Below are 24,476 nucleotides of genomic sequence, written 5' to 3'. Positions count from 1 at the left end.
GCTTTGGGTGATTACAGGGTACTGTAAAAGGCAAGAGCTGCTGTCTGGATCTCAGCAGGGTCAGGTGTCAAACGAGCAGCCACAGACAAGAGATCTGCCAATGGTCCATAGACTTTTTCTCCAACCCAGAAAAAAAACCTCACCTGGAAGCATCTATGTCCAGTTGGACCTGGACCTTCCCACATCCCACCACTGTCTCAGGGATTCATACAGTGGCTTTTGCAGCCACCAGTGCTCCCAAACCACAGGGAATATCTGGGTAAAATTTGAGTCCCGTAATAATTTGGTATTAAAGCACCAGTTGGAAGCACAGGCAGGAAGAGGGAAAGACACACTGACAGAGCCATAATGATGATCAGACAAGTCAGAGGGAGACAGGGAAGACAGAAAATATACTCACACTGGCCTTGGGGTATAAAAGTGATCCAATCTACCCCCTGAGACCTGATTGGGAGTAACTTTCAAGAGTACTGCCTAACAGCGGGTGAGAGAACCTCCAAACACCTACTAGCCCAAAGGTCTGCAGGAGAGACAGTTCCCTGGCTGACTGAGGGTGTGGCTCTTCATGGTTCCTGTCTAAAACAGTCTACAGTGCAATTGAAATCCCCTTCCAGGACAATAATAGTATCAGAGTCACATCCGAGCATGGCATGGGCAAATGTCTGCTAAAAGGAGACAAGGTCTCACCCTAGCATGGGGGCATACACACTGAAAAAGATTAAAAACCAACCGTGCCAATACCTGGAGGAGCCAGCCCAGCACAATCTCCTTCACAGACAGGATCTGTGCCCCTGCACCCCAGGGAAAAGAAAACAGCTCCCCCAGCAGTGATATTGGGCACAGGTACTGACTTTCCGATGTGCCGGGGGAAAGGGGGGGGCGGAAAAAAGGGGCTTGACCCCTAGCTCTACCCCAGACCCCCACTCTACACCTTCCCCCAAGGCCCCACCCCTACCCTGCCTCTTCCCGCCCCCACTCCAACCCCTCCCTCAAGCATGCCGCGTCCTCCCTCCTTCCTCCCCAGTGCCTCCTGCACGCTGTGGAACAGCTGATCCTGGCGGGCATGAGGAGGGAGGGGGGAAGTGCTGATCAGTGGGGCCTCACTGGGGGGAGCTGATGGGGGGCTGCCATTTTTTCCCTGTGCGTGCTCCAGCCCCGAAGCATCCACGGGCTCGATATTTATGACACTGGCGCCATAGATCAAGAAAGCTTTTCCCTTCCCTTTCTTTCAACCAATTCCCCGATTATCAGGGTCTAAGTTAGTCTCTTGCAAAAGGACATCAGCCTGTGTTTGTCTAGAAATTCAAAAAGTGATGCTCTTTTATGACCATCCCGACCTAAAAGTCCTTTCTGTCCTGAAAGTCTATGAAATGTAATATACTATAAATTATGCTTAGAGAGCCAGAGTTGAGCAGCACCATGGAGACTAGAAGGAGAGAGCCAAGAAGCAGAGAGAAACGAAGGAAAGTGGAAGTTCTTTGAACAAAATGAGCCAGGGGAGGCCTGTGTATCTTGTACAGTCCCTGCACATGTCCTGACCTTGCTCAACAACTTTTTGAGATGGAAATGTTTTACGATCAACTGAGGTCTCTCTCAAGACAAGGGCAGCTGAGCGACTAAAGGGCTGTAAATCAGAGAAATAGGCCTCAAACTCAACTCCCCACTTCCTGTTAGTGCTGTCCAAAAAGCCACTAATCTCTTGCACACTGTACCCACCCTTCCTGGCTAGCTGACTGAGACATCAGGAACCAGTGAGGAGTCAGACAGCTCATCATTGTGCTCTTCATCTCCTTCGGACCACCAGCTCAGAAAAATATTGAGGGCTATTACAGTCTTATTATTCATGAAGGTAAGAGATTCAGTGGGAGCAGCTGGCATATCTATTTTTTCCAGGAGTGGCAGGCAGTGCAGGTCCAGGCTGGGACCTAGCATCATCATTGCAGTATGCAGGATCAGGGACATGAGGGCTCGCCATGCCAGGGGAAAATTCCCACTGGGAGCACCAGTCATGGAGCTCCCACCCAGCACAACACTCCTCAAAGCACAGAGCTGCACCCTCATCCACTGCATTTCAGCTTAGGAGTTTCTAAAGTCTTAGCCTTTTTTGACTAGTCCTGGATAAATCTGTTCCATCAATCTGTTCTCCACCCCCTTCTCTAGAACCTCTCTTTGTGAGTCCTGGAAGTTCAGGAGCACCTACTTACTTCTGTCCAAGGACAAGTGGTGGGGTCACAATAGAGGGTTCCTCGCGGGAGGGGAGTGTAGGGGGAAGGCTGCTCCCTCGACAACAGCAGGCCACATAAGGTGAGGGGAGGGATGAATGCTAGCAGTGCAGATGCGGGCTATCTTCTGCTGGTCCCCTGATGTCCCAGCCCTCTCCTGGCAATTCTGGGGTCCCACCTTGTTACCAGGGACCCCAGAGTGAGCAGTGCACGGGCAGGAAGCCCTCAATGACCAGGGTCACCACACAGGAAACATTTAATATTTTCAGAGGGAGCAAACACTGTACATCTGCCCCATCTATGTGGTCCTTTAAAACAAGGCTCAATGGCTGTTCAGGGTTATTTGAAAACCACATAAACCAAAACCTAAATGACATAACACACCCCACACTTGGGTTCTTGCAGCCCAACGGACTCATCCTAACAGCAGAAACCACCTTCTTGTAATAGGAGAGAACAGACACTAGGGTTTCATTGTGACCAAGGGGTAACACTGGAAAAAATTACTTTAGTAGCAGTAGTAAACAAGGGGAAAAAATGGAACAAAAGACTCCTTGACCCAAAGACCCTCCTGTACCAACCAACTGACAGACTGCTTTCGGGCCAGGAAAATCACTATGGATTTACTTATTTGATAGGCAGATTTTATATTAGCACAGCCAATAACCTTACCTACATTCAGCAACACCTCCCCCACAGTGCAGGAGACAGTAGGCACACACCAAACCCCATGCTTGCGGGTCAGATCACTAAACCCATCTGCAGTGGATCCCATGGAGAAACTTCCCACCCCACCAGGAGAAAGGGGGGGTCTAATGGGGTCTACTGACCACTGCGGCACCTCCTTATGACTGATATGGAATTAGCTCTGGTAGCCAGTGCACCCTAGTCTGGTGGTGTTCCATCCATCACCTCTTCTGTTCCTGGACCCATGAAGCTTCAAGGACTGCAGCATCCTCTTCAGTGACAGAGACCTCCAGCCATGCCACACACTGTGCTCCCCCCTTCCGGGGGATGTCTCTGCAATCCCTGTCTAGCCACTGCTCTCAGTGGCAACTGCAGTCTGTCTAGCCACTTCCCCAGGGACAAGGAGGAGTGGGGGGTGGAACCCTGTGGAATGCCGCTGCTTGCTGCGCCCCTTCTGACTCCTCAGTACATTTCCCTGGGCCACTTCCCCACGGCCCCAGCACCCTCTTTGCCCTTGCCTCAGGGCCTTAGCCTGCAGATCCCTACAATGCACCAGGAGCTGCCTTTAGCTCCCCGGGTCTCTGTCTGTAGCACTGCTTTGTCCAGGGTGCCAGCTGCCTTCAATCTGCAAGGCAGCCAGTCCTTCTCCCTCCTCGAGCATCTGGGAGTGACTGGAGCTGCTCTGCCCTGCAGCTCTTCTTATAGGGGTCTGCTGGGACCTGATCAGCAGCTCCCCTCAGCCCTTGTCTGATTGGCTGGCTCCTGTGCAGCCTCCACAAGGCTCCATTAACCCCTTAAAGCTCAGTGTGGGGCAGGCGTGCCATCACGGGGGAACAACAACAGCCCCTAAACAAAGAGCAAGTAACAAAAACAAGAACACAAAAACAAGAACACACACAGACTAACAGAAATCCAGCTAGTGCCCACAGCATGTACCAAACACAGCCTCACTCCCAGGAACTCCTACAATCCCGAGAGAGAGAGAGAACCCAGCATTCACACACACAGTTAGCAACTTCAGTGACAAGTCACTCCATCAGCACTTCTTCATTATTATAATAATTTCTTATTACTTTTTATAGCACCACACCCATGCTAAGGATTTCACAGAAACACAAAGAAGACAGGTCCCTACCCTGAGGCGCTTAACAGTCTTCTAAGTGATGTATTTGGCAGTCCAGCGAGGATATAACATCCACTAAGGCAGGTGGCATGAAGAAGGATGTGGGCTACAAAAATATGATTCTGTGGTTACTCATTTTAGGCACACATACATTTTGGTGGTTGAACTATCATGTTTGGTTTTTAACGTACTCACTTTTTGCAGACAGTCTGCAGAAGAGAGTTTTTAGGAGTGGTTTGAATTAGGCAAAGGCGGAGACTTGGTGGAGACTGGGAAGGGCATCCCAATCATCAGGGATGGCATAGAAGAAACAGGGACGGCACAGAGATGTCTGTAAGAGACACAGGGGGTACTGATGCTGGCATTGCATTGTCAGAGCAGACGATGGAGACCATGCAAGAGGAGGCCAGGCCAGAAATATAGGTAGAAGCTGCCTTTCTCTGCAAACTGCCTTTTAGGAACCCAGATACTATGATGATGTAAGCCCTATAGGTATGTACATACATAGCACCAGTTTCCACAGACACTCGTGGACATATAGAGTCCGTGTCTCCTCTCATGGCAAGGCAGTCAGATACTAAGGTGATAGGTGTGATTAAGAACATATGTTGATAAGACAGACATAGATGCCATCATATTCTGCACTCTCTTTGCTGAAGTGCCTTGGTGGGTCATAGGGCCACACAAATAATTAGGATATTTTGACCCCCCCCAGGCACACAGCAATCTGACATGGGTAAACTGTAAGTCATGGACTCAAATACCAAGAAGGGGAAAGAGGCAGAAATGAATATTAAAAATATAGGGAGGAAATATACTTTTTTTAAAAAAGTATGTTCTATAAGAAACCAAATAAATTACAAAAATTAGCATAGTAGCTTTAGAATAATATAGCTCACAGCTAAAATAAATAACCTCAGAGCTAAAATAAGCCTTTATCCAGGACTCCAGACTAAACAAAATCTTTTCTGATTAGTTTAGCTCTCTGCCAGGCTACCAACGCCCTCGAGAGCAGGACAAATGGCCTCCCAATGAAGAAAGAATAGTAAGATGGGTTCTGTCCAGACAGACCATAAAGGAGACAATGTGTGAGGTCAGAGGTCCACTACTGTCGAGACTCATGTAAAGTAGGAAATCAAACACCTTCCTGATTTTGAAAGGAATCTACTGGCTCTTTCTTTTCGTTCCCCAGATGGCAGAGAGAAATCTGAGCTGGGTCACTGGAGAGGAAAATCTCAGGCTGTTCAGTTTCCTGTTGGAGGCAGCTGTGCATGAGAGCATGTATGGAGCACCAGAAGGAAGAAGGGCGTTTTGAGGAGGGGTTTGGAGCAAGAGAGTAAGTTGATAGCCAGTCTCTCATTTGAGGATGAACTCAGGGATTGGCTTGCATAGTGTAGGAGCATGGCAGCTTTTTACTATTCTATAAACTGGCTCCACACAGGGCCCATTGATCCTGTGGACAGTTGGCCTGGTGTGCAAGTGAGCATGACAAAGCAATTGGCTTCCCCTTCCCAATCCCTTAGCAGCCCTCTATGGCTATATATATATCCCAGTTGATTACCTCCCTCCTGCTGGGGCAGCAGAAATTACCATAGCCCTAGGGGTTCACCCACCATATAGGCCAGTCTTAGCAAGGTAACAGATAGGGGTAAGGCTGGGAGGATGAGTGGTCATGGATGCCTATGGGTAACCTAATGCCCCACTCCCTCTATAGTTGTGGAGCCCAGCAGCACTGTGCAGTGATTTCAAGTTCCACAGACACAGGGGCAATAAGGGACTCTTTCCATCCAGGTATTTATGAGGATCTAATCACTGTAATATCTGATACCTGACATATAGGAGGGCTGGCTCCAGTCACATGATCAGGGTCAAGATCCTAAATACACCATGACAGAAGTCAGCATCTTCTGACTCCAGTAACTGCAGTTACCTCCTCCCTTTAAAAAATCAAATTAAAATAAAGGGTAGGGCCAGATTTTGACAATACATTAATGAAGGAGATTATTTTATTTTTGCATTTAGGAATTTTGTTTTGATAACTGGCTGTGGCAGGAATGGGAAGTACTGCAAGGACTTAGATGGGAATGACAAACAGTAGATGTAGTAAGATCTCTTATGCTGGAAGAAGCTTAGGATCAACGAAAAGTAAGACAGTGGTGCCACAAGGACCGGAGGAGAGGGTTCTAAAAAGTGTGCCAGTTTGGTCAGACTGAGTCAGATTGACAAGTTAATCAGTGGGGCAGAAGTCAGTTAGCTAATAAGCTAGCAAACCTAAGAGGCCATCAAAGCATTGGAGACAAATTCTTGAAATCTATAATCTTGTGAGTGTGAACACCTCTTTCCCAAACTGCTCTGAAACAAGTCCACATGCTGTATAGAATCAAAAACTTGCTCTCTTATGGGTTTTGGCTTCACTAACCTTGGCTGCTGCAAAGGTTCCTACTTCAGGACCACTTATCTCACACCATAAATCTGCTTTCTCTAAAGAGCCACTCCCCACCTCCTTTATATCTGGGTGAGGTAAAGTAGCATCTGAATGGTTTCAGAGTAGCAGCCGTGTTAGTCTGTATCTGCAAAAAGAAAAGGAGGACTTGTGGCACCTTAGAGACTAACAAATTTATTTGAGCATAAGCTTTTGTGAGCTACAGCTCACTGCATCGGATGCATTCAGTCAGTAGAACCCACTTAACCCTTTACCAGCAGGATCAACAGCTGATAACAGAGTGGGATGTTTGTTAACACTTCTCTGGGGGAGCATTAGGCATTATTGAACATCTTGATAGAAAAAGTGTGTTTGTGTTTATACAGAGGAATAATGGACCTGATAAGGGAGGTGTAAAGCATAGGGCGCTCCATGGAAAAAGGTATGCTGATAAGATATTACAGGAAGTAAATGATGATCTGAATTTAGTAGCAGAAGAAATAGCAAAACTCTTTATAATAATGATATGTACCAGATAAAACTGTCAGCAAGAAGAAGAAAAAAAAGACTGGCTTTGAAGAACTTAGATGTCTAGAGTCCATTTCTCCTTTGACTTGCACTGGTGTAAATCAAGAGAAACTCCACTAACGTCAATGGAGTTACTCCAGGACAAAATCAAAGAGGTGAATAAGATCCAAAGTATCAGCCTCCTTTGTTTACTTCATAAATGTTCACCAAGTAACTGAACTATTGACTCATTGGAACAATAATCTTTAAGCTACCAGGAGAACAAGCCTTCAGTCAGCATTATCCAAGAGAGATGTGCTCCCTGTGACAAATGAGCTACTGGGAGCAGACAAACTGATATAAACTATCACTGTTATGCAGTCCTTGCTTAAGAGGCAATGAAACTGATTTATGGTAACAGAACCTCATATGAAGGGCTCTGCGATACCCTGGCAATGACCACACTTGCCGTTGACTTCCCCAGATATACAAATAAAAGCAACACTTTGGTAATGGGCTCAATAACTGCTGAAATAACAAAACCTGGTGAGGATGACAGTGTTTTTTAACAGCTTGGAGTCTTTCATGAGAACATCACCTCTGTACTGGTCTTGGACTAATTCACTAATCAAATCTGTGCACAAACAAGAAATAAATTGCTCAGTTGTCTAGTAGATAATAATGAAGGGGATAGGGCCTACCTTTCTAAGATGAGGTAGCAACAGACACCCACCATAGCTGCTGCACTGTTGGTTTAAGACAGAATGCCCAAACTTGTTGACACCAAAGACTATCTTGTGTGTGATGCTGGCAGACCAGGTTCCAGCTCATGCCAAGACCCCCAGGCCTCACTGAACACTGACAAATGCATAGCTGGAAACCAGTCTGGTTCGCCTGTGTGAGAATATTGTTAAAATAGGTATTAGATTTATAAAAAATATACTCAGTGTTTAGACTTCCTAAAATGCTTGTGAGTTGCTGCATGCATTCATCTCACTTATACTATCTGCATCCCACTTTATAAGATAATATTTAAGTGTTTTCTCTGAAACTGTAAACCGCCACCGTCAGGAGAGAAGCATCACCAAGTGTGAAACACTAGTTTTCCACAAGAGGTGTCATCTCCTGCCCAACAGAAGAAGGCCCATAGACACCGGACAAGCCATTGTGGAACATCAGAGGACAAAAGACTTTGTTGATTGCTCCCCCCATGTCCAAGAAGAGGAGACGTGCAGGTACACTCATTCCATCATCTTGAACTGTGGGGGAAGGGACAGCTGCAGCAGCTCAGGAGCCAGCAAACAGAGCTGTAAACAGGGGAGTTTGAAAGGGGAGTTTGTATTGCGGTGCTTGTTTGGGGTTTGTTTTTGCTGTGGGTGCTGTTGTTTTGGTGTGGTTTGTGTTTCCCAGATTAACAGAATTTAGGTGGGAAGGCTATGACAGATACAGAGGCAGCAGTGGGAGTGACCCATGTAGTGGAAGACACAATGAAGATGACTGGATGTGGAAGCTGCAGTGTGTACATGATCCTGGAGGGGGTACTTGGAAAGAGTTTTGTCTGCATGAAGTGCCGTCTGATAGAGCTTATGGAAGAAAAGATCCGAGGACTGGAGATACAGGTGGAAAGTCTGGTTGAGTTTAGAACGGGGTTCGAGCGGATTATGGAGCGAAGACATGAGGCAGCTGAAGGCAAAAGCTCAGACTTGTAGATGGAAGCAGGACTGAAGAACTCTGAGGGGAGACTGCTGGGTGAAGAAAATGGACAGTGGAAGCATGTGACTAAGAGAACCACGCAGAGGAAAAGATGGGCTAGTGAAGGAGAAGTAGAGCTCAAAAACAGGTTTGCAGAGTTAGAAAATGAACAAGGGGCTCAGCAGGTAGTCACTGAAGGTGGAAGGGCAAAGAAGAAGAGAAGAGCGGCTAGTTCTATAGAAAAAGGGGAAGATTCAATGGAAACTACATCAAATATGAGCCCCAGAAGGATACAGGATGGGTTGAAGAGGATTACAAGGGAGAATAGAAATGGAAAGAACTTGCAGCCAGAGGGAACGGGGGATAGACCGGAGAATCGCACCGTCACTAGGAAAAGGCAGGTCTATGTGATCGGGGACTCCTTATTGAGAAGAATAGACAGGCCTGTAACCAGAGCTGATCCAGAGAATAGAAGGGTGTGCTGTCTTCCAGGTGCTAAGTTACAGGATGTGGACCTGAGGTTGAAGAGGATCCTAAAGGGAGCGGGAAAGAATCCACTGATCATCCTTCATGTGGGAACAAATGGTACCGGTAGATTCTCGCTGGAATGTATCAAGGGAGACTATGCCAGGCTGCGGAAGACGCTTAAGGAAATTGAGGCTCAGGTGATCTTCAGTGGAATTCTGGCTGTTCCTAGAGAAGAGCAACAAAGGTGTGACAAGATTATGACTATCAACAGATGGCTCAGGGAGTGGTGCTATAAGGAGGGCTTTGGGATGTATGGCCACTAGAAGACATTCATGGACAGAGGACAGTTCTCTCGGGATGGACTTCATCTGAGTAGGAAAGGAAATAGACTTCTAGGATGGAGGCTGACACAACTGATTAAGAGAGCTTTAAACTAGGAATTTGGGGGAGATGGTTGGGAGATGTCCAGGTAATCTCCACACCGGATGTTAACACTGAGAGGGAAGAAAATAAAGTAAGAAAGGATATAGCCGTGGGTAGGAGGATGGACATAAGGGGGAAGGGCAGTGTGGATACCAGTCTAATAGGTTCCATGCCTAATCAGGTACAGAATGTGAGCGAGGCCAAACAGCAAAAATGAAGATGTTTGTACACCAATGCGAGGAGCCTAGGTAACAAAATGGAGGAACTAGAGCTACTGGTGCAGGAAGTGAATCCAGATATTACAGGGATAACAGAAACATGGTGGAATAGTCGTCATGACTGGGCTACAGGTATTGAAGGGTATGTGCTGTTTAGGAAAGACAGAAATAAAGGTAAAGGTGGTGGAGTAGCATTGTGTATCAATGATGAGGTAGAATGTAAAGAAATAAGAAGCGATGGAATGGATAAGACAGAGTCCATCTGGGCAAAAATTACATTGGGGAAGAAAACTATTAGAGCCTCCCCTGTGATCATGCTTGGGGTGTGCTATAGACCACCGGGATCTAATTTGGATATGGATAGAACCCTCTTTAATGTTTTTAATGTAGTAAATACTAATGGAAACTGCGTGATCATGGGAGACTTTAACTTCCCAGATATAGAATGGAGGACAAGTGCTAGTAATAATAATAGGGCTCAAATTTTCCTAGATGCGATAGCTGATGGATTCCTTCATCAAGTAGTTGCTGAACCGAGAAGAGGGGATGCCATTTTAGATTTGGTTTTGGTGAGTAATGAGGACCTCATAGAAGAAATGGTTGTAGGGGACAACCTTGGTTCAAGTGATCATGATCTAATTCAGTTCAAACTGAACAGAAGGATAAACAAAAATAAATCTGCAACTAGGGTTTTGATTTCAAAAGGGCTGACTTTCAGAAATTAAGGAAATTGGTTAGGGAAGTGGATTGGACTGAAGAATTTATGGATCTACAGGCGGAGGAGGCCTGGGATTACTTCAAGTCAAAGCTGCAGAAGCTATCAGAAGCCTGCATCCCAAGAAAGGGGAAAAAATTCATAGGCAGGAGTTATAGACCAAGCTGGATCAGCAAGCATCTCAGAGAGGTGATTAAGAAAAAGAAGAAAGCATACAGGGAGTGGAAGATGGGAGGGATCAGCAAGAAAAGCTACCTTATTGAGGTCAGAACATGTAGGGATAAAGTGAGAAAGGCTAAAAATCAAGTAGAGCTGGACCTTGCAAAGGGAATTAAAATCAATAGTAAAAGGTTCTATAAGAAGAAAACAAAGAAAGAAGAAGTGGGACCGCTAAACACTGAGGATGGAGCGGAGGTTAAGGATAACCTAGGCATGGCCCAATATCTAAACAAATACTTTGCCTCAGTCTTTAATGAGGCTAATGAGGATCTTAGGGATAATGGTAGCATGACAAATGGGAATGAGAATATGGAGGCAGATATTACCATATCTGAGGTAGAAGCGAAACTCGAACAGCTTAATGGGACTGAATTGGAGGGCCCAGATAATCTTCATCCAAGAATATTAAAGGAATTGGCAGATGAAATTGCAAGCCCATTAGCAAGAATTTTTAATGAATCTGTAAACTCAGGGGTTGTACTGTATGACTGGAGAATTGCTAACATAGTTCCTATTTTTAAGAAAGGGAAAAAAAGTGATCTGGGTAACTACAGGCCTGTTAGTTTGACATCTGTAGTATGCAATGTCTTGGAAAAAATTTTGAAGGAGAAAGTAGTTAAGGACATTGAGGTCAATGGTAAATGGGACAAAATACAACATGGTTTTACAAAAGGTAGATCGTGCCAAACCAACCTGATCTCCTTCTTTGAGAAAGTAACAAATTTTTTTAGACAAAGGAAATGCATCTAATTTACCTAGATTTCAGTAAGGCGTTTGATACCGTGCCACCTGGGCAATTATTAGTTAAATTGGAAAAGATGGGGATCAATATGAAAATTGAAAGGTGGATAAGGAATTGGTTAAAAGGGAGACTACAGCGGGTCACACTGAAAGGTGAACTGTCAGGCTGGAAGGAGGTTACTAGTGGAGTTCCTCAGGGACTGGTTTTGGGACCAATCTTATTTAATCTTTTTATTACTGACCTCGGCACAAAAAGTGGGAGTGTGCTAATAAAGTTTGCAGATGATACAAAGCTGGGAGGTATTGCCAATTTAGAGAAGGACCGGGAAATCATACAGGAAGATTTGGAGGACCTTGTAAACTGGAGTAATAGTAATAGGATGAAATTTAATAGTGAGAAGTGTAAGCTCATGCATTTAGGGATTAATAACAAGAATTTTAGTTATAAGCTGGGGACGCATCAAATAAAAGTAACAGAGGAGGAGAAGGACCTTGGAATATTGGTTGACCACAGGATGACTATGAGCTGCCAACGTGATATGGCCATGAAAAAAGCTACTGCGGTCTTGGGATGCATCAGGCGAAATATTTCCAGTAGAGATAAGGAGGTGTTGGTACCATTATACAAGGCACTGGTGAGACCTTATCTGGAATACTGTGTGCAGTTCTGGTCTCCCATGTTTAAGAAGGATGAATTCAAACTGGAACAGGTACAGAAAAGGGCTACTAGGATGATCCGAGAAATAGAAAACCTGTTTTATGAAAGGAGACTCAAGGAACTTGGCTTGTTTAGCCTAACTAAAAGAAGGCTGAGGGGAGATATGATTGCTCTCTATAAATATATCAGAGGGATAAATACCAGAGAGGGAGAGGAATTATTTAAGCTCAGTAACAATGTGGACACAAGAACAAATGGATATAAACTGGCCATCAGGAAGTTTAGACTTGAAATTAGATGAAGGTTTCTAAACATCAGAGGAGTGAAGTTCTGGAACAGCCTTCCAAGAGAAGCAGTGGGGGCAAAAGACCTATCTGGCTTCAAGATTAAACTCGATAAGTTTATGGAGGAGAAGGTATGATGGGATAACATGATTTTGGCAATTAATTTATCTTTAACTATTCATGGTAAATAGGCCCAATGGCCTGTGATGGAATGTTAGATGGGGTGGGATCTGAGTTACTAAAGAGAATTCTTTCCCGGGTATCTGGCTGGTGAATCTTGCCCACATGCTCAGGGTTCAGCTGATCACCATATTTGGGATCAGGAAGGAATTTTCCGCCAGGGCAGATTGGAAGAGGCCCTGGGGGTTTTTCACCTTCCTCCGCAGCATGGGGCATGGGTCACTTGCTGGAGGATTCTCTGCACCTTGAAGTCTTTAAACCATGATTTGAGGACTTCAATAGCTCAGACATAGGTGAGAGGTTTATTGCAGGAGTGGGTGGGTGAGATTCAGTGGCCTGCATTGTGCAGGAGATCAGACTAGATGATCATAATGGTCCCTTCTGACCTTAATATCTATGAATCTATAAAAATCCCTGACAAGAAGGAACTGTATCTCTTTATGCTGCTTGGACTCTAAGGGGCAAAGATTTCCAAGCATAAGCAAGGGATCCCCAGCTGCTTAGCTGGGGTTAGCCCTAAAGGACACACAGAGCATGCATATCACAGCAACTTCTATCACCTTTTGAAACCTAAGACTGTAACTCATTTGTGTGTGTATGTTTATGTCCTTTAACCTTGTAAATAACTCATTTCTTTTTCTTACTTAATAAATCTTTAGTTAATTTATTATTGGATTGGCTACAAGTGTTGTCTTTGATGGAGGATCTAAGGTGCAAACTGACCTGGGATAAGTGGCTGGTCCTTTGGGACTGGGAGTAACCTGAATATTGTTGTGATTTTTGGTGTAAGGAGTCATTTATCACAAAGGCAAGCTTCCTTGGGTGGCAAGATATACCAGAGTACCCAAGAGGATTGTCTGTGAATCCATGTTAAGGATGTTATATTGCTTGAGGAGCTTACACTTGATACTTGGTTGGTGACATCTAAGTATAGAACTCATAACCAGCTTGGGGTTTGTGCCCTGCTTCTTCACAATCTGCCCTGAGGTTGGTAGTCATGCTCATGAGCCACTCCAGACAGTTTGATAGAGGGAGTAGGACCTACCTTTGTAATCTGAGGCAGTAACAGACACGCACCATAGCTGCACTATTGGTTTAAGACTTGTTGGCACCAAAGTCTATCTTCTGTCACTCCTAAATGAGCATTTCCTAGTTTTCCAAGAGTTGGGTTTAAGGGTCTGAAGTCCCACATTCTGGAGGGATTCGGGGAGCATAAGGCTCTTGTGACAGCAGCTTTAACTCCACTTTAATGAGTGACTGGCAGGGGATTCCAATTTCTCTCTCCACAATCTCAGTAGACTTACTCTCTCATGACTAGGCCATTGCTCTGAGTTCAGGGAGTTGAATTCAAGGGTCGTCCTTGGCAACAGTGCTCCATAAACAGCAGCCACAGGAGAGCATCTACGCAAAGAGACTTTCTAAAGAGCCACCATCTTGTCAAAAGAAAGAAATTACTCACTACTGAGCATTTAAAATATGCTACAGTAAGCACTGCACTGGCCCACATTTTCCCCAAACACCCATTATTTCCTCTGGGGTGAGCAGTGATAAGATAACTATGGTGAGCAACATGCAGAATGCTTACTCAGGCACAGAAAATGCCACAAACCTTGCTGAGATTATGTTCCAAGTATTTCTGGAGCTGCACTCACTATTGGCGATAAAAGAAAAAGTTACACAAAGCCTAACACTGGTTCCTACTCCTGAAAGGTGTCCAAAACATCATCCCTACTGATGTTTCCCTAGGATGTACCAACCAGGTCCTCCAGAGTGCCTGCCCCTTTCCCCTTGCCCCTCACAAGGCAGGGTTACTTGTGAATGTGGACATCTTTGGAAGTCTCACACGACTTCAAAGATCCAAAATAGCCTATTGGGGCTCATGGGGGAGGTAAGGGGTATGCAGTGAATGAGGCAAGGGCACCCTGATTACTGACATTGCTGCAGCCTGGAGAAGGTTGCAGGCATAGGCGCCGATTCCGTGGGTGCTCTGGGGCTGGAGCACCCATGGAAAAAAAACAGTGGGTGCTGAGCACCCACCGGCAGCCTCCCCGATCAGCTTCTCCTCCTCTCTCCCAGCGCCTCCCATCCGCCACAATCAGCTGTTCAGTGGTGTGCAGGAGGTGCTGTGGGAAAGAGTGGACTGGGGAGCAGGGTCTGGGGTGAAGGTCTAGCACCCCCCAGCAACTCAGAAAGGTGGTGCCTCTGGTTGCAGGCCCAGTATAGGTTAGAGAATGCCAACCCTCCGGGATTGTCCTGGAGTGTCCAGGAATTAAAGATTAATCTTTAATTAAAGATTATGTCATGTGACGACACCTCCAGGAATACATCCAACCAGAATTAGGTACACTTTCTGTTGGGGGATAGTGAGCACCTGGGTGGCAATCACTGGGCTAACAAGCCATTTGGGGAGAATATAAGGGGAGGAAACAGGAAGCAAGGGCAGCTCAGAAGGGGCTCAAAAGGTGAGCCTGGACTGGGGAGTGAGGGCTGCTGGGAACCCTACCCTTGTTGTAAGCCTGTATTGCATGGTATTACTATGTAAGAGAGGGAGCTGTGGGCAGCCGTGCCTGCAAACAGTCAATGTAAACAGACTGTCTCACGGCCTACCAGCGGACTACCCTGACGGGCTGCGTGCGACTCGCGGGCCGCAGGTTGCACACCACTGTTCTAGAGACAATAAACTGGTTAAATGTATTCTTTAGACAGCAACAACACATTATGCTGTCAAGAATGAGGACAGATTGCATTGCAATAAAGCTGGTTCTTTTAGCTTTGTATAGATCGTTCCATAATTTATTTCTTTGCAGCAACAATGTGAACCTTAGATGAACTTAAATGAACCCATTCAGGAATGAAATCATCAGTCTCATCCTACCTAGAAAAATTTAATAGGTAGTAAGTACATGGTTCTATTAGATCAGGGGTTCTCAAACTGGGGGTCGTGACCCCGGAGGGGATCACAAGGTTATTACCTGGGGGGGTTGAGAGCTGTCAGCCTCCACCCCAAACCCCGCTTCATCTCCAGCATTTATAATAGTGTTAAATATAAAAAAATGTGGGTTTAATTTATAAGGGGGGTCGCACTCAAAGGCTTGCTGTGTGAAAGGGGTCACCAATACAAAAGTTTGAGAACCACTGTATTAGACGGACTTTTTCTTTGGATTACTGAAAAAAGTCAATGACAACAGAGTATCAATCGTTGTAGTGAGGATATTTTTTAGATTCTTGTGTTGAGTAACAGCATATAATTAGCAGAACTGAAAAAGGGAAATATCACCACTGCCAAAAGAAAAATGAGAAATATGACCCATTACTGGCAGAAATTTCTGTTTAGGAAATGTCTCTTTCAGTGTCTGTGCAGCAGGGTATTGTCCCTCTTAGTGTCAAAACAACTGTTTGAGACACTTAACTGATTTGGAGTGAGGAGAGATTCTGCAGAACAGGAGGGGGAAAGGACCTGTTCAGAAGACCCAAAGAGTAGAAGCAAAGTAATTACAAGGAAAAAGCAAAAATAGCAAACTACTCTAAGGTATATAAATCCCAAAGTGAGTTAAAATAGTGCAAAGTAGATAGTTATTGAAATTATAGTCACACTGTGGGGGGGGAGAATTTAAACAATTGAAGATATTTAGGTACCAAATGAATTGTATTTAAAATCTGTGTCTATATACCATTACGTTTTATTATTTTATTAGGGTCATAAATGATTGCCCTATAATCAGTAGAACAATGACAGGTTTCAGAGTAACAGCCATGTTAGTCTGTATTCGCAAAAAGAAAAGTGAGCTCTAGCTCACGAAAGCTTATGCTCAAATAAATTGGTTAGTCTCTAAGGTGCCACAAGTACTCCTTTTCTTTTTTCAGTGGAACAATGCAGCTCATAGGCAAACTGAGAATTTCTTTGAGTTTTTCCTGGTCAGAGTGGGATTATAAATTATCTGTTGTGGTTTGAATGACTGAAAACTGTTAACCCTGGGGGAAGGAAAGTAACTGTGTGCTGGGATGGGACAAGTGCTTAGCTGGAGAGCCAAAGAAGAGAGTGACACACTATGGAATTCTTCAGAATTTCTCCTTGGGGATATGCCTGGAGTCCAGCTTTCAGGTCTAGCATTAAGAAAAAAGTATTAGCATTAAAATGTAGCATAAGTAGGTGTTTCCTTAGTAATACACATCTTTAGTAAAATCCAAGGACTTGATTCACCAAGCTGCTGTACACAGGCGGACGCTTACAACTGCACAAAAGCCCAAGTGAATTAAGTGGGGCCGGGCATGGGCACAGGGGACTACCACACAGAGCAGATTCTAGGCCTTAACATGCTAACATTATTAAGCACAGTCTCATTATTTTGTAGGTTGCTTTTAAAAATGGAAATGCAACGCATAAAATCCTTTAGTGCAATATGAAGCATACAATCTTAACATCTGTCAGAAAATGAAAGTGTTATGCAACAAGCGTGGTAATTCTGTTTCATTAAATTCACATGGTATTTTTCTATTCTGGGTTAAATCAGTATGTATACAGCGCTTTAGGCGTGGGGCTGAATTCAACCTGTAATCTACAGAACCTGCAATATGGCTGAACCAATGAGCACTACTTAGGGGAATTGGAAAAGTGAGAATCCAGCAAGTACAAGGACAGGGGGAGATGACAGTGGCACAGGAGCAGGGAGTAGCCGGTGACTAACAACCCGCAGTGGGTCGCAGAGCTGTGAAAGTTGCAGGCTGTGGAAGGGGCGATGCAGAATAAAAAAAAAAAGGGGGGGGGCAGGAGGACGTCAATCCCTAGAGAGCTTTGCAAAAAGAACAGGCGGACTTGTGGCCCCTTAAAGACTAACCAATGTATTTGAGCATAAGCTTTCCTGAGCTACAGCTCACTTCATCGGATGCATACTGTGGAAAGTGTGCATCCGATGAAGTGAGCTGTAGCTCACGAAAGCTCATGCTCAAATACATTGGTTAGTCTCTAAGGGGCCACAAGTCCGCCTGATCTTTTCGCGGACCCCGACTAACACGGCTGCTGCTCTGAACCCTGTCACTCTGCAAGTCCGAGAGCTTTGCGTGTCTTTCCCCGGCCGCCGGCCTGTTCCGTCGCCTCCTTTCATTAGGCTACACAGACAGGAGGCCCCTTTCTCCCCCCCTCCGCAGCTCCGCCTGGAGCCTCGCCCGTTGAACCAGCCCCAGTTGCTCACGTGCTCTCGGAGCTGCGCCAGCCGGGCAGAGTTACAGTGACAGGAGAACAACGAAGCGTCCGACGGCGGAGCATCCTCCCACGCCAAGTCGTGGAGCCCGGCCCCGGCCTGGAGAATGACTCGGAGCGCCTGGCTCTGGGGAGCCGGAATGACTGAGTGTCTCAAGCACGTGCCGCTGGAGGGGCAAGTCGTCCCCCAGGCCCCATGCAGGGCTCCAAGGGCTGCGGCCCGGCCTGAAGCCGGGAGGCTCCGCCCCACACTCCGGCTGCCTCTCTCCGCGGCCAGGGCCGGAGGGTGCGCTCCAGGGGCAGGTGGCCCAGCGCAGCTGCCTGTGGCGGCGGGCGGGCGGGCGTGGGTGGGTGGCAGCACTCCAGCACCGGGTGCCCCTAGGGAAGGGCCGGTCGGAGGGGGGGGGCGGTCCCTTTGTGGCTCGCTGCGGGAGCCCGAGCGGCCGCAGCGCCCTGGGCTCCTTTGTCTGGTTTCTCTTTCCCTTCCCGGCACAGACACGTGCTGCCCCGGCCTCCCCTGGGGCCGGCTGCTGCGAGCCGCTGGGGGAGCTGCCCGAGCGGAGCTGAAGCCCCTGGTTAGGCGCTGCTGCTCCGAGGAGGGGCTGCTGCTGCAGGTCGCCCTCCTGCTGGACCCGGATCTGCCCCGGCGCCGGGCCCTGGACGCTTTCCACGCGGGCACCCCAAGAGCCCGGAGCGGGACTGGGACCGGCTGCTGCTGCTCCGGGAGGTGCGGGCGCTGGGGGCCCCGTACATCCCCCGCACCCGCCTGGACGCCTGGCTGGTGCACGCCGTGGCCGGCGAGGAGAATGGGGCGCTCCCCTCCTCGCCAGTCAGTGGCGCCGGGGGAGATGCCCCCAGCGAGAGCGGTGCCCGGGGGAGCAGCCTGCAGCTGCAGGCCCAGGAGGAAGGGGCTGGAGGAGCTGCAGCAGCCCTCGGAGCCGAGCCCAGTCCTGGGGGAAGGGACTGTCCTACCCTAGGGGTAAGGGGCAGGGGAGGACACAGAGCATCGCTCGCCGCCTGGGGTTTGGAGTCCAGAGGTAGCCTGGGGACCGACAGGGCCGGGGAGGTGGGGAGAAGACCTGCCTCCCCTTCGCGCACCTTCTGCGGCTGAAAGCGGGTATCTGCAGATCGGAGAGGAGGAGAAGGCGTCCCGCCTGCCAAGGGGACACCCCAAGCGTAAAGGGGGTTGGGGACGACACACACATCCCCACCCTACCTCGAGGATGCATCCAGGGCAGATGCTCCTCACACTTTCCCCTTTTCTGCTTATGAAATAACCGGGTGTTACATCGTGTTGCAGAACTGCTGGGGAGGGGCCTGGAATGCTAGGACCAGCTGGTCTCCCGGCCTTCCACAAACCAAAGTTTGGCAGGAGGTGGTTCTGGTTTGGATCTGAATGCCCCAACTTGCACCTGCCCCTGTAATGTGACAAATCCTAAATGTTACGTTGCTGACACACCTATGCTGAACTTCCAGGAAGCTTGGATCTCAAAATGCTTCTTTCTTTCATGATGCCCCAGCTGAGGAGGAGACAGAGGTTTAATCTGAACATAATACTGTGTATCCTGTAACAAAAGGAGGAAAGGGAAGGAAAAGGAGGCAGCTTCTTAAACTGTCAGAGCTTTTTTAAGAAGTGAAGAGACAGGGTGACTTTTCTGCTGTCTGTAAAAAGACCTTCAGTTCTAAGTGATCTTGGGTGTGTGCTAAAAAAGTCTATACTGATAACAAGGTTCCATTATCTACTTTATTCACTCTAGCACCGTAACTGTACACACTGATGGTAAGTAATGTAGACCAAATAAGTAAGTAATTTTAGCTCTGCAAAGGTTATAATCTAACAAAAGCTGAAGAACAATTGGGTCAGCAAGCAGACTACAGTTTTTAACAAAATAAGCAGGGACACGTGAATATCCATGAGGACCCAATCCTGCAGAGATTTAACCGTGTGCTTAACTTTACTCATTTTAAATTCTGTTGAAATCAGGGTTGCAGGATTAAGGCCTTAGCTTTAAGTATTTTCTTAATGTGTGCACATGGACACTTTTAAATGTAGTTTATCCATGATCCATCAAAACTTGGACTGCACTATATACTACTTGTGGTGGAGTGAGCTGTAGCTCACGAAAGCTCATGCTCAAATAAATTGGTTAGTCTCTAAGGTGCCACAAGTCCTCCTTTTCTTTTTGCATATGTACATCACTGTCTAATAGCTGGTCTTGTCAATATCTTTATAATACTGTCACCATAAATCTCAGCCATTTTATTGTGCCAGAGCTGAACTCCAGCTTCACCAGTGCTAAATGAAACACTTCAAACTGTCTGTGGTTTATTACAGTAGTTGATGAGTGACATAAACCACGTCAGAACATATAGTTGTACCTGGTAATCATGATCAGTTTATCTTAGATTGTTCAGTTATAGACACATGCCATATGTGTCCCTTTACTAACTTCAGCAACTTATTTAATCCACTTCCCTGATCCTGCAAAACAGTTAAACGTGCATGTAACTTCATGCATGTGAGTAGAGCCATTCAGTTTAACGGGACTACACCCAGGAGTAAAGTTACTCGTGTAATTTTTGCAGAATCAATGCTTTGATTTTTAAATAATTTATAAACCCACTATCTGATACCATGGTGGCAAGCAGTGATACATAGATGAATAATAACACTGAGTTGTGCAAACATATATGACATATTTTGCAATCTAAAGTAAAATAATACTTACATGACAATACTTTTGCATACTAGATTTTAATCTGTGAGGGCTAAGATTTTTTCAATAACTTGAGTTCAGTGATCAGCAACTGATGCTGTCTAATTATTAAGAATACTTATATTGTAAAAAAACTCTCTTAATTTTTCTTAATATTAGGATTTTGCACAAGGATTAGCTTAGTTATGATTCTGTACTGTATTGATATTATTTGTGTAGGTAGTTGCAGAACTAGTTTCTCCACCCTAACCTAAAGGGATCACTTGTACTGGAGTGAGAAATTATTCATTTTCTGTGCTAATTTAGCTCGGGACCTTTCTGGAGCCCTACTTCCCTAAAGTATAGCGTGGTTGAGAGAGAGATTAGTAAACTGAATCCCAAATCTCAGTGCTCTTCAGTTGAAACATAAATGGGTTCCTAGAATGAAAAATCTAGTGTCTTCTCCAGCAAATTTATCTAGCTTCCTAATAAATTAACAGGCATAAAATGTATTGTAATTTGAAACTCTTTCATAGGATTAAAGACCCTTTCTCTTTATATTTATTCTATTATGGTAGTTACCTTACCAAACAGACAGATTTTGGGGAAATTCTCACATGTTGAAAATAGTATGTATGGTCATTTTCTCTTTTGTTAATATGTTTTTGAATCATCCTCTAGGGAAATTCCTGCTGTCTTTTCAAGGCCAGCATTTGTGCACAAGATGAAAGACAGAAGGGAAGTTTCAGCCTTTTTACAAAAGATTATCTCCATACCGTTAAATAAAGGCCACCTGTATTGTAAAAATATGGCTGCAGTAATAAATAGGATTACAAGGCACTTCAGCTAATTTGTAGCTTTTACTTCTGCCTTACATGAAAAGCAGTCCAGTGCTATTGGCAGCTTCCCACTTTTAAGGGTATGTCTACACTACGAAATTAGGTCGAATTTATAGAAGTCGGTTTTTTAGAAATCGGTTTTATATATTCGAGTGTGTGTGTCCCCACAGAAAATGCTCTAAGTGCATTAAGTGCATTAACTCGGCGGAGCGCTTCCACAGTACCGAGGCAAGCGTCGACTTCCGGAGCGTTGCACTGTGGGTAGCTATCCCACAGTTCCCGCAGTCTCCGCTGCCCATTGGAATTCTGGGTTGAGATCCCAATGCCTGATGGGGCTAAAACATTGTTGCGGGTGGTTCTGGGTACATATCATCAGGCCACCGTTCCCTCCCTCCCTCCGTGAAAGCAAGGGCAGACAATCATTTCGCGCCTTTTTTCATGAGTTACCTGTGCAGATGCCATACCACGGCAAGCATGGAGCCCGCTCAGGTAACCGTCACCCTATGTCTCCTGGGTGCTGGCAGACGCGGTACGGCATTGCTACACAGTAGCAGCAACCCCTTGCCTTGTGGCAGCAGACGGTACAGTACGACTGGTAGCCGTCATCGTCATGTCTGAGGTGCTCCTGGTCGCCTCTGTGAGGTCGATCAGGAGCGCCTGGGCAGACATGGGCACAGGGACTAAATTTGGAGTGACTTGAGCAGGTCATTCTCTTTAGTCCTGCAGTCAGTCCTATTGAACCGTCTTATGATGAGCGGGCAGGCAATACGGACTGCTAGCAGTCGTACTGTACCATCTTCTGCCGAGCAGCCATGAGATGTGGATGGCATGCAGTCCTTCTGCACCGTCTGCTGCCAGCCAAAGATGTAAAAGATAGATGGAGTGGGTCAGAACAAGAAATAGACCAGATTTGTTTTGTACTCATTTGCCTCCTCCCCTGTCTAGATCACACTGCACTCACTCACAGAGAAGGTGCAGCGAGGTAAATCTAGCCATGTATCAATCAGAGGCCAGGCTAACCTCCTTGTTCCAATAACAACGATAACTTAGGTGCACCATTTCTTATTGGAACCCTCCGTGCAGTCCTGCCTGAAATACTCCTTGATGTACAGGCACACCCTTTGTTGATTTTAGCTCCCTGAAGCCAACCCTGTAAGCCGTGTCGTCAGTCGCCCCTCCCTCCGTCAGAGCAACGGCAGACAATCGTTCCGCGCCTTTTTTCTGTGCGGACGCCATACCAAGGCAAGCATGGAGGCCGCTGAGCTCATTTTGGCAATTAGGAGCACATTAACCACCACACGCATTATCCAGCAGTATATGCAGCACCAGAACATGGCAACGCGATACCGGGCGAGGAGGCGACGTCAGCGCGGTCCCGTGAGTGATCAGGACATGGACACAGATTTCTCTGAAAGCATGGGCCCTGCCAATGCATGCATCATGGTGCTAATGGGGCAGGTTCATGCTGTGGAACGCCGATTCTGGGCTCGGGAAACAAGCACAGACTGGTGGGACCGCATAGTGTTGCAGGTCTGGGACGATTCCCAGTGGCTGCGAAACTTTCGCATGCGTAGGGGCACTTTCATGGAACTTTGTGACTTGCTTTCCCCTGCCCTGAAGCACATGAATACCAAGATGAGAGCAGCCCTCACAGTTGAGAAGCGAGTGGCGATAGCCCTGTGGAAGCTTGCAATGCCAGACAGCTACCGGTCAGTTGGGAATCAATTTGGAGTGGGCAAATCTACTGTGGGGGCTGCTGTGATGCAAGTATCTCACACAATCAAAGATCTGCTGATATCAAGGGTAGTGACCCTGGGAAATGTGCAGGTCATAGTGGATGGCTTTGCTGCAATGGGATTCCCTAACTGTGGTGGGGCCATAGACGGAACCCATATCCCTATCTTGGCACCGGAGCACCAAGCCGCCGAGTACATAAACCGCAAGGGGTACTTTTCGATAGTGCTGCAAGCTCTGGTGGATCACAAGGGACGTTTCACCAGCATCAACGTGGGATGGCCGGGAAAGGTGCATGATGCTCGCATCTTCAGGAACTCTGGTCTGTTTCAAAAGCTGCAGGAAGGGACTTTATTCCCAGACCAGAAAATAACTGTTGGGGATGTTGAAATGCCTATAGTTATCCTTGGGGACCCAGCCTACCCCTTAATGCCATGGCTCATGAAGCCGTACACAGGCAGCCTGGACAGTAGTCAGGAGCTGTTCAACTACAGGCTGAGCAAGTGCAGAATGGTGGTAGAATGTGCATTTGGACGTTTAAAGGCGCGCTGGCGCAGTTTACGGACTCGCTTAGACCTCAGCGAAACCAATATTCCCACTGTTATTACTGCTTGCTGTGTGCTCCACAATATCTGTGAGAGTAAGGGGGAGACGTTTATGGCGGGGTGGGAGGCTGAGGCAAATCGCCTAGCTGCTGGTTATGCGCAGCCAGACACCAGGGCAGTTAGAAGAGCACAGGAGGGCGCGGTACGCATCAGAGAAGCTTTGAAAACCAGTTTCATGACTGGCCAGGCTACGGTGTGAAAGTTCTGTTTGTTTCTCCTTGATGAAACCCCCCGCCCCTTGGTTCACTCTACTTCCCTGTAAGCTAACCACCCTCCCCTCCTCCCTTTAATCACCACTTGCAGAGGCAATAAAGTCATTGCTGCTTCACAGTCATGCATTCGTTATTCATTCATCACACAAATAGGGAGATGACTACCAAGGTAGCCCAGGAGGGGTGGTGGAGGAGGGAAGGAAAATGCCACACAGCACTTTAAGCACAGCACTTTAAAAGTTTACAACTTTAAAATCTATTGAATGCCAGCCTTCTTTTTTTGGGCAATCCTCTGTGGTGGAGTGGCTGGTTGGCCGGAGGCCCCCCCACCGCGTTCTTGGGCGTCTGGGTGTGGAGGCTATGGAACTTGGGGAGGAGGGCGGTTGGTTACAGAGGGGCTGCAGTGGCAGTCTGTGCTCCAGCTGCCTTTGCTGCAGCTCAACCATACACTGGAGCATACTGGTTTGGTCCTGCAGCAGCCTCAGCATTGAATCCTGCCTCCTCTCATCACGCTGCCGCCACATTTGAGCTTCAGCCCTGTCTTCAGCCCGCCACTTACTCTCTTCAGCCCGCCACTTACTCTCTTCAGCCCGCCACTTACTCTCTTCAGCCCTCCACCTCTCCTCCCGGTCAT

General features: G+C 46.7%; 1 protein-coding gene across 1 annotated transcript in view; it reads left to right on the top strand.

Moving 5' to 3' along the window:
- Positions 1–8,547: 8,547 nt before the first annotated feature.
- NFE2L3 (NFE2 like bZIP transcription factor 3) overlaps positions 8,548–24,476 on the top strand; it is a 38,620-nt gene continuing 22,691 nt past the window's right edge. Inside the window, 2 exon segments of the mRNA XM_073329665.2 lie at positions 8,548–8,650; positions 18,371–18,735. Of these exon segments, the coding sequence (XP_073185766.2) occupies positions 8,548–8,650; positions 18,371–18,735 (468 nt within the window).

This window comes from Lepidochelys kempii, chromosome 2 (genome assembly GCF_965140285.1).
Source record: "Lepidochelys kempii isolate rLepKem1 chromosome 2, rLepKem1.hap1, whole genome shotgun sequence".
Taxonomy (NCBI): domain Eukaryota; kingdom Metazoa; phylum Chordata; order Testudines; family Cheloniidae; genus Lepidochelys; species Lepidochelys kempii.
The sequence above is the reverse complement of the archived record's forward strand: the minus strand, read 5'-3'. Positions and strand labels throughout refer to the sequence as shown.